Consider the following 13,962-nt stretch of genomic DNA (forward strand, 5'->3'; position numbering starts at 1 on the left):
ACAGCACATAAATGGGCAATTATAGTAATAATATAGTATGAGATGCAGGGAATTAATGCTACCATCATCTTAATATTTTGGGGTGTCATAATTACTGAGCGTAGCAGCGCGCGGAGCAATTAATTGTAACTCTCGAACATACTTTCACCCTGCCTTTCTTGTTCTTCCACAGATTCTCCGAGTTTCTTCTTCCATAGGCAGCAGAGTGAAGAGGAAACATGTGGCTGGAGCGAGCACAGAAGAACTAATCGAGGCATAAGCACCGAGAGGGATGGTGGGTTATACTACGGAGCCCTTGATGAGGAAGGGGACAGAAAATGAAAAAGTGAAATAGCAAAAGAAAGCAAGAAGGAGAAAGGAACAGACAGGAAGTGGACATGATGTACTTGACTGCCAGAAAAGTTGATTATTTGAAGTTCGTCAACCCCAGACACCCTTTGAGAACGGTCTATCAGGCAAGTTCCTTTCCTCTCCCCAGCCTCCTTCATTTAAATTGTTATCTCCATCCCTCTGACTGCAGCTAAGGAGCATGAAAGAAGTCTGCTCAAAGGCTGTAAGAGACAGACAGTATGTGACACAGAGAGACAAGTCAGAGAGAGCAAGCCATCATAGCTGAAATCAAAAAATACCAAACAGGACAAATGACGACACTGCACGATTTTCTTTCTTCATAACCAAAGGCAATGAGGGCAATGCAATTTTGTAAAAGGAGGCCATCCTCGTTCTTTGTCTCACAGAGAGAAGCAGACTGGCTTTTCAACACAGGAAGGATGAGAGATGTAGGCAGACTCAGAGCACCGAGTGATTGCCTCTGGATTGCAGCGGTAATGTTTTGAGAGTGAAGGGATTTCAACAAAATAGTTTTACTCTTTTAACCCACCTTAGCCCCCTCAGAATACATCAAAAGACATAATTCTATTTAATCAGAGGAAAAAACAACAGTAGGGCAGACTGCATGCTTCTGCTTCTCCACCCATCGAGCACAGCCCCTGTAGCAGAGGACGTTCTCACAAGTTGCACTACACAGCACCATCTAGTGGCGAAGTGTACAGTCAGAGGCAGAGCAAGTTGAGGAAAGATAGAAAACATTATCCAGGACTTAAAATGAGAGCAGAAAGGTGTGTTTGTGCCCAGTGCCATGAGACTGCACATAAAAGTCATATTTTATTATTATTATTATCATTGTTATTATTATAATTAACATTTTTATTATTGAATCCAAGAATTCTTCTGCAAAATAACACAATACATTCTGCTCCATTACATATTTAAATGTCATTTTATACATTATTATTAATTCCTATATGACTGTATACTATTATCCAATAATTCTGTACTATATCATACATTTGAATTAACTGTACATTTTATTTAATCTATTACACATTTATTACATATCATATGTGTAAAAACTATATTTATATTCCTTTTTACTACCTTTCATTGCTTGCATTTCAGTTTCTTTCAGTGCTTGAACTTCACTCAGTGCAAAAACTTTGTAATTCTGTTTCAACTCCCACTTCAACTTCTTTCAGTGGTTCAAGTTCAGGTAAAACTTAATATTCTTTAATATCTTCAACTTCTGCTTTTACAGGTATGCACAGTCATTTTAAACACTAAACAATGAAGAAATTGAAAATAAAAAAGTAAATGTCTTCAGAAAATGTTGCCTTTTCTGGTTTCATATTTAATAATAATCATAATGAATAATTTTATTTCATTGTGAAGAGAAATATACTTCATTATGTTATTATATTTTATAAAAATGACACATTACTAGTCTGTATACATCATGTCACTTTATTTTTTTTCCTCTGTTTGTTGTATCTGTATATATCTTTGTTATTTTGATTCATGATGTAGTTCTACTTATTTTTTCATTTATTCTGCTGTATCCTATCTGGAGCTTTATCTGCTCTTTTTGTGCTGCTGTAAAACAATTTCCCCACCTGGAATCAATAAAGTCTTATCTAATCTTAAATGCAATAATTCCTCATAATAATCCAGCTGTATAAAACAAGGCAAGAATATACAGACACTGCTGTCAATAGCTATATTCCAAGTATAGACATGTTTGGCTGAATGGCCTCAGAATATACACCAAGGTCAAAGGCCAAAGCCTCTGGTGTCTTTCCAAGAATATAACTGCAATTAAACTGCACTAAGTCAAGCGTGGTGGTAAAAATTCAGTTTAAAGCAACGTGTCTGAGTTTTGCAGGTTTAAGTATCAGTTCTACAAGAGCCTGAAAAGTCTTAGAAAAGGCTGCGGCGGCAATCAGACATGAACCTTTGTGAATCACAAGTGGTGTCGAGCAGTGTGAAGTGCTGTTGACAATGTACAGCTGCCTGCCCTGAAGGCACACCTCAGCTCAACACAGCTATAACACCTCAAAAGCATCACATGTCTGACAGCTATGACACAGTTCAGGGACATGCGTGCTGTCCCATCACACTCTCCCTGGTAGCCAAAGACGCAGAGACTAAAGGTTTAGCTGTCAGATGACAATACGGGGGCCTTTTGCAAGATGCAGTGGGTGGCTGGGTGAGATTTAGGGTGTCGTGGCTGCTGCTGTCTTCCAGGAGGTAGCTCTTATCAAACCCTTATTAGTCAACACCCAAGACACACATCAGGCTCTGGATTAACACTCACAAACAACATATGCACACATCAGCACACACGCACCCTCCACTCCCACACAAAGACAGAAATGACGCTCCACCTGCTAAATATCTCTCACCTCATCAAACATTCATGCCAGAGAAAGCGAAGGTGGTTAAGTAGAGTGTGGTAGGAGATCTCTTTTTTTTTTCACCCACACAACAGTTTTTACTAAGCTATTCTGGGGTGATGTAGACAGACATTCATTTGATGGTTCTATCAGGCTTATTAGAATTTCTCAACTTGCAAACTTTTTTCAATAAAGGCAAGAAACTTTATCACATCGGGAGCATGTTCACAATACATTTTATGGTAATTTGCCTGTTAGATTAAGAGATATGATGGATTGGGCTGGTTGGTACAACAGGACACTTCATGAAGTGTCCAAAATGAAAGACTTCTTCCCTGGTTTAGCATGAATGCACTCACCATTTCATGACAATCTGACAGTTAGTGGTAGATATTTTCTGTGTGTGTTGCCCAGTCTAAAAAATATTTCATTTTAGACAAACAAATATGTAAACAAATAGAGATGAAGTATTACATTAAAACCAGTTGATTAGAGTATTTAATAAAATTCATAGTGAATGAAATATTTGCTGTAGGCAGATAAACAAATCTTTGTCATTGTGTTAATAAAGTTCAATGAAATTCAAATAGTTTGTTTCTGTACAGGAAGGGTCCAATTGCAGTCTTGCAGACTTACATGACCCCCCCAACCCCACACCCGACATTCTTGCCCTAACCCTAACCAAGTGAATGTGTCTTGTTGAGTACTGTGAGTCCGCAGTTAGACCTACTTGTGCATAAGAGTAGCGTGATTAGCTCACAACCTAATCCCAGAGAACATAAGGTTGTCCATCTAGACATTTTGTTGAGTGTATTGGTTGTTACCAACTTGTCAACCCAGTCAGGTAGAGGGGCAGGATGTAAAGGCGACCCGTAGGGTGAAGCCGCAGGCTAGTGAGATGAGAAAAACAGACGAGCCATGTGAAAGCTGAAAGTTGCCAGAGAGTAATTATGTCCATTATTTTGGTGAATGCAGAGTTTTACCAACAGGTCACGGATATATTGCAACTTGCAGAAGGTAAATACCTCTGTGAGTGTGTTTTTTGTACTGCGTCATCAAGATGTAGTGTGTTTAAGTGAGATGCTAATCATGATTAGCATGTTAGCGCGTTAGTATATTAGCACATATTTAAATCTAGTAGCAGTTAATGTTACTGTGTGTTTGCTAGTATGTGTTCATGTTGTTAGCTAGTTTAAAGCTAAAACAAACTCGGCATGAGAAGTACAGGAGCTTTGGGATGAGTGAAGTGACTGAGAAAACTGCCAGATATACAGAGAAGACAGGAAACACTCCTTTGTCTCTATACAAGAACAGAGGTCTCCCGCTCAGTTATCACTTCGTCTGCACTGTCGCCGCCAGCCAGCCTGTAATTCCGCTCATCGTTCCCCTCGTCATGCATCTCCCAGTTCCTCATTCTTCACCCATGTTTCAGATGGCAACTCAGGTATTTGTGAGTAATAACTAACCAATGCATGTGTTATTTCATTTGGTAGCTTGCACTACCAAGTGAAGCAGCCATTTGTTTTAGGTCACTACACTGCCAAGCATCGACTCAGGCCTGCGTTGTTTAGTTTTTGGTTTGAAGGACACTAATTTGTTTTGGTTGCAGAGTGAGTGTGTGTGTGTGTGTGTGTGTGTGTGTAAGAGAGTGAGAGTCAGAGCTGAATTTAAAAGAACAGATCAACAAAAATTGACTGTAAATTAAAACTTTTGAGAAAGGTTTGAGTTCAAAATGGAAACATATTTAAGTGTTCTGGTGCACTATTTTTACACCTGTTTTTTATTTAAGTGGTTTAAATATTTGTTTTTCATTTAACTAAATGCATTGTTTGCATTTAAAGTACTGTGTGTGTGTGTGTGTGTGTGTCATATTTACATTTCATTAAGGTGTAATTAAGAGCTTTAAAAGGGAATAATAATTAAAACATAATTCTTACTGGCATTTAAAATGAGTGACTCATATATTCCTGCTAAGTGGATGCACTGTCACATATTTGTAATTCATAAATCAATAAAAAAGTTTAAAAGCTACTAATTTAATTTCTGTTGCACAGGTTAGCACAGCCAGCTACAGTAAAAGTACCCAGGGCCCCGCCCATAGTACTACAACACCTTTTAAACAGTAAATAATTATATAGCTACATGGATCGGGTGCAACATGTACAAGAGGAAACTTTGGCCCAGTGGCGGCACAATAGGAAAGATCGGTGGGACATCAAAAATATTACGCTTCATCCTCTGTGGAACATGAACATCCACATCGAATTTCATTGACACCTGGCCATAAGTTCTTGAGATATGGTCTGACGCAAGGTCACGGACCAACTGTTGATCGAGTTCCTTTCATTGGGTTGAATAAGGGTGGTCTGTGTTGTCCAAAAAGCCCACAGCCACAGCTGCTTTCCACAAAGACTGAGGGTAAGAGCTCCATGCATGCTGACATTTCTCTTCACAGTCATCATACATTTATGTCTTCTGCCTTTTAATACGTCAAAATTTCAATTTGTCCAATACTTTGGTTTATGAACAAGTACCTGAAAAGATATTGTCAGCAGCTGAGGTTCATGGGAATCATCAAGTGTTTTCTTTTTTCTTTCTTTTTTCTATTTTCTATTTTCTAGTCTCAAAGTCGCAAACTGTCATAAAAACATAGAAATTTCAAGCATTTGAGCAAAATGAACACATCCCCAGTGAGGACTCAAGAAACGACAGTGGGTGTGTAGCGGACAGCTGGCAAAAACATTGGAGGCAATTTGAATAATTGAATATAGTTACAAGTAACTGTCTAGTTATAGGTTGTAAAAATTACAGTATTTGAGGATTATTCAGGTTATGAAATCCCAGGAAAGAGCTTGCAGTATGGTAACATCAGAATTTGTTTCCCTTCATAAAAGACTGAACAGTAAAGCAGGAGTTTCATAGAAAAACTGCCAAAAAGATGGTGCACTACCCCTCACTTAAGATGTGATATGTTTCATGCTCGGGAACAAGCTCTTCTGTGGAAACAATATCCACTATGTGTCAACAAGTCCACAGAATAATCACTCATCCATGGTTGAAAATACTGTCCATTTACAACAGACTGTTTGGCTGTCAAGTGGTTACAGAGGCAAGACTGGTGAAATTAATAAATAAATGCAAATGTACCGTGGCGCTTCGAAGACCGAGTGGCTAGTAGCTGTTTTTCTGTTGCTTTTAATTGGTGATCTTGTGACCCCTGCTTGTATAAGGGACAACACGCGGTAACACAATGCGAGCTCAGCCTTGGCATGCATTAAATGTTGAAGGCTCACCCACACATATAATTACCACAGTCTTTCTGTGGTTTTCCATGCCATGAGCGGTTGTTAAGTGATGCGGCTTGAATTTGGAAATTACTTCCATTCCCTGGGGATGTGTTGCCTGTGTCGGTCTGAAACAGGTGCCAGCTACTGCTCTATGTGTTTCATGTAAGATATGACGGGACTTCAAATTAGGATTTCACTAATTTCCAATATTATATGGACTAAAGCTGTGGACTGTTTAATGTTGAAATTTAATACACTTAGCATTTCAATTTTCAATCACAGCAGCATGATTGCAAAAGCTTTTGAGAAGCCACTGAAAGACCATTAAATCATAAAATCATTATCAACATACATAATACAAATCAGAATGCCTCAGTGTAAAGAAATTATGTTAGTGGCTACCTCTGGAATGTAAATTTGATCAATTCAGCAGAGAAAATGTAACTTAAAGTCAATCCTCAAGCTACATTTCAGCAATGGCTGTACAGCAGAGTAATGCCAATAGGCTGCTGTCACCCATCAGCCGGGCAACTTTGTTCCTCACTGTAACAAAGACAGGAGGCAGTGTGGAGGTGGAATGGCACAAGCAGCATCCACTGCCACAGCTGAGAGCAATGGGCTGAGACTCCAGTCAGTTAAGAAAACAAGACAAACCTCTCTGTGACTTCACATCTTTTCATTGGAAGTTTATTTTTTCAAAAGAAGTAAAATCAGTCACTGAAACCACAGATTTCTGTGCAAACAGTGAGGTTGGGAATTGTCTCAGTCAATCTGAAATTTAGGAATACATTAACCTCCACATGACCAAATATTTGGACACACTTCACAGAGGGCTCAAGGCCAAGGATGTCTTCAGTAATTTCCTCTGGGAGACAATGCCAAGAATTGGATGGAGTGATACTTCAAGGACAAGAGAGAGGTGGTGAGAGAACAAACTTAGGATGAAGAGAGGACAGTGGGGTGTTTTTCTTCATCCATCATTGTGAGGATCTGTTTGATTTTTAGAACTTCAGAGTGATAGATTTTCCAAAAAAAGGGTAATTCTGGTTAGTCTACACTTAATCAAAAGGTTGATTTTGTGCTAGGACTTGGTTTTAGGATTAATGGTGCAGTCAGACCATATTTCATTTCCCATTCATTATTATGTGGAACAGTGGCAGACACATTTGCTTCCAGTTGCGAACTGACCCCCCTCTTTCGCTTTGCACAATCTGATTGAACTTTGAGTCGCAAAATCATGTTTTATTACTGCACATCAAAAATAATATAAGCAGCAGAGAAGCTAGCTCCTGCAGTTTATATTTACAAACCTACCCACGCTATTTCCTCTCCCCCCTGCTTTTGGCCGCACCACAAGAGTAAATTTCGCCAGGATGATTTCAGTCTGACTGCAGCTTTAATGTTAGGTTGCAGTTCAGGATTTAGTGTATTCCATATGCGTTTTTCTTACCATAGTCTCTCGGCCAATTGGAGCAGAGAAGACATACTCCAGCTGGAAGATAACTGCTAAAGCCTGATGATTGGTCAACCGGATCTCCAGGTTGCTGCGAAGAGCCAGCATCTGAGGGAGGGATGATGTTGCCGAGCTGAGGAGCGAGAAAAGAGACACACACACACACACAGTGAAGGAATGCAGGGTGTGTTAAGAGAAACAGATGCAAGAAAAAAAGCTATGAGGGGGGACATAAACATTATTTGTGTGACTTAAAGCGATCGTTTAAGGACAATACGTCACTAAAATGTAAAGAGTCCATTTATTTCTTTTAATACAGTTTGATTTTTTATTGAAGGAAAATAAACCAATGTGTTGGAGGATTAACACTTGTTTGCTAAATGTTCCCTGGCAAGCACCAGCCTCCTGTGTGAGCAGTGGAACAGCACTCTTGGTATTCGTCATTCACAGTTTGCATACACCATAGACTGTGGAGCGCTGGCATGTCACGAGGTGGGGCGAGCGCCTCTTCTTTTTCCGCTTCATGGACTCTCTGGAGAATGGAGCAGGCGAGCACTTCAGTTTTTTTTTGTTTTTTTTTTTTCATTTCTTCTCTCTTTCTGTGCTGTCTGGAAGCACCAGGCAAAGAAGCACAAGCAAGACAGACTGTCAGCTTTCACTGGCAGCGCCCAAAAAAAGACAAACGTCATAATTACTGCCTGCACTGGTGTTATTGTACTAAACAGCTTTTACATTTTCTTCTTCAAAGAATACATAAAAGTGCAGAACATGTAATGTTAGGAATTATTTGGATGATGATGACGATTTTTTTTTATTCATATAATACAGTAACTGAGTACAGATTGTTGGTTAGTGTGTGATTGTGTTGATTATACATTTGCATGTTTGTGCACACATGCTCATGCTTGTGAGACACCCAATATAATCATCCACATAAGTACCACATCAGCTAGTGTCTGACGTACAGTGTCAACAGTTGACACTAAGTGTATGTACAGAGATTGTCTTTAAAGGCTGATTGTTTCTTTTACTCATAACCAGAAGCATCATTTATAAAACTGTACAAAATAGCCCACCTAATCATACTGACCTTTCTTACCGTGCACACCTTTCTTACACTGACAGAAAGGCGTGGAAGAATATCATAAAACACATCCAGTGTACGCAGTGGCTTCTGCCATAAATGGCCACTGACAGCGTGTGTGCACACCATTATGCTTTCAACCAATTAAGTATTTTGCAGACAGTTCTGTCAGCAAAAACACATTTCTTCAAACCCCTCACAGTGGACATCATTAAGGCAAGACACATTTGAGCACTGGACTGGTTTTACAATAAGAAAATGGGAACTACCAGCATGTTTACATGCTCATTACATTACAGCTGCAAAGAGCACACCAACATCTCAAACTTTTCTCCACTATATCACTCTGAAACTCTACTAAGTGAGAAAGTATAGCCTGCCTCACAGCTGTTCTTGAAATCTTTCTTGTAATATTTAGTTCAGTAGTTTTGTGGTACTTTGCATAATGTCTGTGGAGGGAAACATGTTAGTGTGGATCTGTTGTGGCAGGATTCACACATTCTCTCTTCATCACTCGCAAGAACAAAATGTTCAACTTAGAGGCATGATACACCTTCACAATGTCACTAAAATAGGCACAAAACATTTTTTCAACTCGAAGCAGTGTTGCTCACACGGCTTGCTGATAAACTCTGGCAGTTCATTAATTGAAAATGCTGGCTGTTGTTTACTTGTGTTGGTAGGAAATGTTTCCAGTGATTTAAAGGGGCATAATAGGGCATTTCTGACAGCTGGCGCGCCCAGAGCACAATGCGTTACAAAACTCAAAGGAGCTGAGGATGTTTTCACAGCTGCTACTGGTCCATGAACAAAATGCAGTGACCAGCCCTGATCTCGAGGACCTGAATCTGTGGATACCTGTAGTCTAAATCTACCTGTATTTCAGAACTTTAATTCCACATGGACCCCTCTGAGGATAAACTCGTTTTATTTATTGTTTCTCATACATGAAATTTGACAATTATCCTGATGGTTGACCTAAAATCTGATTTGGGATCACTTTGTGACAGGTGATGAACCAGCAAAATTCTCTCCCACCATCACCTAGGGCTCATTTTCTGGTTGCTGTGCCTCGCTGGCTTTGATGTGAGTCTGACTTGCTAAAACCGTCCAATTCAAGTGTTTTACTGCTGATGCAAGGCAGACACTGCTGACCTTACACCAGCAGATCCACTTTGACAAGGTTAGCATTGAGTGTCATGATGTCTCAATAAAACCCAGGGGCAAGTGCAGCAGGAGCCGTATCTCTTTGATTGGTTATGAAGTACTTGCATGCTTTGGGATGTATTACAAGGCTGTTTTATAAGGGTGGCGCCTGTATGGCATGGGATAGTGTGTAAATTATGAGGCTGGGGTTGGGTTAGGACATGTGATGCCTTATCTAACATACAGTAATTGTTCCTTGAGCGAGGTCAGTGGACGACTTACAAAGTTAAATACAACATATAAACATAGTGTTATCGTTCCTTAAGAGATTACATTTAAAATGTGAATGTGTGTTTGCCTGCATGAATACAGGTGAAGGTGTTCTGTCTATTGCAACTCAGCAAGTTTCATTTGAATTGGATGCAATTTGGTGGACTGATAACCTTTGATTCACAGTTAACTGTTCACCGAATGTTGGTGATAAACCTGATGTAGGATTTGTGCCATTTGTACAATATTATGTTTTAGCAGCGACTATAGTGCTGTGCTGGTGGAAATCTCTTTCCACTGATTTCTCACAAAATCAAACCTGGTAGATGATAAATCTAACACGGTACAGAGATGCAGGTCAGGGCAGTAAAGGTTTGTGCTGTACTTAAAGTAATCCCCTCAATTTTCACATGGTGTACATATTAGAATAGAAGAATAACTTATTGAACTGAAAGCGTCATATTTTGGACTTTAATTGCTCTTTACTTTAATCCAAACCTGTATCCTTAAAAAGTTCCTGCACCCTTTAAAACTGCCATCTGTTCAGATTATCATTATAAATTGCTGTTAGGTGATATGCCTTGTTTGGTGGTGGTTTTTTTCAGATTTTTTCCGGAGTTTCTAGAATTAAAGAATTTTCCTTTAATTTGTCACCCATTTCTAGGTTTGCGTGTATGATTATGAGTCAGGCTATGCCAGAAAAGAACTACTTTGTACAACGTGTAGTCCAACCACGTCAGAAGGCAAAAGTGTTTAGCTGTTCCCAACGGCCACACTTGAAGGCAGTGTGAAAAGCCAGTCATCACAGTGATTAATAATAGAAGAAGAATATACAAGTTGGTTTGTTTCACTTTTTCCAGACATTACCCAACCAACATTATACGCCAGTGAAATCCACACCAACCTTGCCTCTTTCAAAAACACACTTTTTGTTGGCTTAACAGGATAAACTTTCAATCACTCACCTATCAGCAAAAGGACCAGCACCTGGAGAGGCTGATGAAATACCATAAAAATAAGCACTCCTGAAAATATTTCTGCACATCAGTGGATTTTGTCTGACAGCAGAATTATGCTCCACCAGGTGTGTAGCCTACAGTAACAGCTCCACTGCAGACACATACATGTGTTTTTACTCTGCTCACCTGTCCTTGGCCAGGGTGCTCTGTTTGGAGGCGCTGTCTGCTCGCCCTCTGACTCCTGAGGCAAAGGGCTCCAGAACCACCACTTGGGGCTTCTCAAGGAAACACCATCCATTGTGGACCCCAACGTGGAGCCTCCTTTCCTGAATGACAACTGTTCTCGATGTACCCTCTGGTCCTGGCTGCTTCTGAGAATCAGTGAGAAGGAGAAGACTGTGTTACTACACAAATGGAAAATTCACCACCTGTCCACATGCTTTTAGGCACTTTTTAATCACAGGATTTTTCATGGTTTAGGCTATTCCAAATAAGAAAAACACACAAATTTCACTCATCAGGTCTTGAGAAGTACTACTGCATTTGTTTAAAAAAGCTGTGTAAAGCCTTTTATGGGCGTGAAGTCTGATAAATTTGCAGTCCAACATTGTTTCAAGTGACATTACTTTAGGCAATGTTGGTTGGAGCTGAAGACTAAAGAAGTCAGAAAATGAAAAAACTCTGGTGTGAAGTTAGAAAGAAATAAACTCACCAGACCTCTGTAGCCCGCTCCTCATCTCTACTTGAGGCTACTTTAACCGCCACTAGTAAAACACAGTTAGAATCTCTGAACCGAACTGTTGCCGGTCAAGTTGCATTGCGGGTAATGCAGGTGTCAAGATTTGATACAGAAAAAGAAAGTGTGTAATAAAAAAGACAATATCTCTGCCTCTGCTGCATCATCTTTTTTCTTAAGAGCTATCCACCGTGAGTCCGACGGTGTTATACGAGTGCAATGCTAAATCGGTACTTGAGTAGTCTTTTAATGCTACAGCACGCATTCATATTTTAAACAATGGTGTGCTTCCAATGGTTTCGAGGAGGCCCCTTCCTGTTTCAACCTGACAGTTCCCCCTTGCATGAACAAGGCGAGGTACATAAAGAAATTGTCTTCCAAGTTCGACCTCACTGATGCTCTCATGGCTGAATGGGAGAAAATCCCTGCAGCCAGGTTTTAAAATGTTGTGGAAGTCTTACCAGAAGAAAGGAGGCTGTTGTAGCCACAGATTAATACACAGTTTAACAGTTTTGAGATGAGAAGCTCAGTCAAATGATGGAGTAATTCGGATGTCCATATACTATTGTCATGAAATTATGTGAGAATGATGAGGGATTGTAGATGTGACTTGAGATCATGTAGACTAAATATAAAAAACAACTGTTATAATAAATGACACCGCAGAGGTTAGGTTTTCTATCTCATATATGCGTTTGTTTGCTAGTGAGGAGGATGTTTCAAAAATACTCCATTAAGAAAACATATTCTAATACTAAAAATAACATAAAAACTATGTTACTAATAATAAGGCTGACGACATCTCCTCTACAGATCTCTACTGTGGCAATTACAGGAACTCAGTGACAGCTAGTCCCAATTATCTCTTAACACCAACCTCAGGTCATTGTGCACCCTGATAGACTGTCTGTCAGTGATCAAACACTCCCTCTTGCACCACTCTTGCACTTCTTGCCACACTATTAATGAGTTATATTTTAGAGAGATTTAGCATCTTATCAACTGAATCCTCTTTCAGGCACATTTCTATCTGAAGAAAAATAAAAGAAAAACTTTAATATTTAGGCATCAACATTGTTATAAATATGAATATGGTCTCAGCTATCAAAACCTGTATTGTTTGAGCCCCACTAACAGTCTCTCTAAACACTTCCCGTTTACTGTACGTGTGAACTTGTTGTGTGTATCATCATGATGGTGTTAATTTTGCTAAGTTTAAGGACGATACAAAAGAGATGGACACACAAAGGCAAAAGCTGAATCATCATGTTATGTCTGCTGGGTGTGCAGATAGGCAACAGCTCGCTAACGCATTCGGCATGGAAACTTACTACGGTGATAATATGTCAGTGTCGTGTTTAGAGCTTGTTACGCTACACCCCAAGTATGTTAAAAAAAACTAAATTCCACTAATTCTGCAAGACAAAAAAACATTTTGCAGAAAAAAATGTTTGTATTTCTCAAAATAAGGTATCATGAAAAAGTGCAGTAGTAGTGAAAATTTTCAAACACCCAGCCCTACCTTTTACTCACCAAGTTAAATGCTGAGATCTGGAAACACAGAGACATCACTAAAAAGAAGTCAGATGGAGCTAGAAACATGATCATTTAGACAAATACACCCCAGTTAAATCAAACTTAAAACACTAACCAACTGTAAAACAGTTCATTGTAAACATTCATCAGTTTATAGATCAACCAGCTTAATTTTGACCTACTGTACTTACTAGGGGTGTGCCCGAATGCAAATATGTTATTCGGGAAAGCAAAATAGTGGGTTTATTATGAATATTTGTTTCATACAAATATTTTAAAATTACTTGTTTTCAAGAAGTAAAAAAAAAAACATGTCAAACATCAGTACGTAGGTCAGTTACATCGCTATCTCAGTCTCTCTCCTCTGCTCCGCTGTTTCGTCTATCAACAGGTCTCGACGAGGGGAGTCACATCCACCTGCTACATGACGCACATTGCCTAATTTGGACATCACTCCCAGAGTTGGGGGTGTTCCACAGAGATAAAGCTACAAATACAAATACAAATAATTTTGCTGCCTCAACAAATACAGATACAAATACAAATACTGGGCCCTCTGCAGATCCCTGGCACTTACTGTAGTTGTGCCTTGCTGTTTGGATGCTGGACTATTACTGACATTGTGGGTGTTCTCACTTTCAATTCCAAAGAAAGTGCTTGTTTACAATCTGATCAATCAGGGCAATGTTATTATAACTGATAGAAATGATGGACAGCAATATGAAAATAAAACCCAAGTTGCAATGAACTGGAGTTATCCTT

The 13,962-nt window shown here is 39.4% G+C and overlaps 1 protein-coding gene across 3 annotated transcripts in view; it reads right to left on the minus strand.

Moving 5' to 3' along the window:
• The window catches only part of nphp4 (nephronophthisis 4), a 168,273-nt gene that overhangs the window by 94,169 nt on the left and 60,142 nt on the right, over nucleotides 1-13,962 (minus strand). For all 3 annotated transcript variants that reach the window (XM_044351856.1, XM_044351857.1, XM_044351855.1), the window contains exons 7-8: nucleotides 11,115-11,299; nucleotides 7,467-7,602 (exon numbers count right to left, since the gene is read on the minus strand). In XM_044351856.1, the coding sequence (XP_044207791.1) occupies nucleotides 7,467-7,602; nucleotides 11,115-11,299 (321 nt within the window). The remainder of the gene's footprint in view (nucleotides 1-7,466; nucleotides 7,603-11,114; nucleotides 11,300-13,962) is intronic.

Source organism: Thunnus albacares, chromosome 5 (assembly GCF_914725855.1).
Source record: "Thunnus albacares chromosome 5, fThuAlb1.1, whole genome shotgun sequence".
Taxonomy (NCBI): Eukaryota; Metazoa; Chordata; class Actinopteri; order Scombriformes; family Scombridae; genus Thunnus; species Thunnus albacares.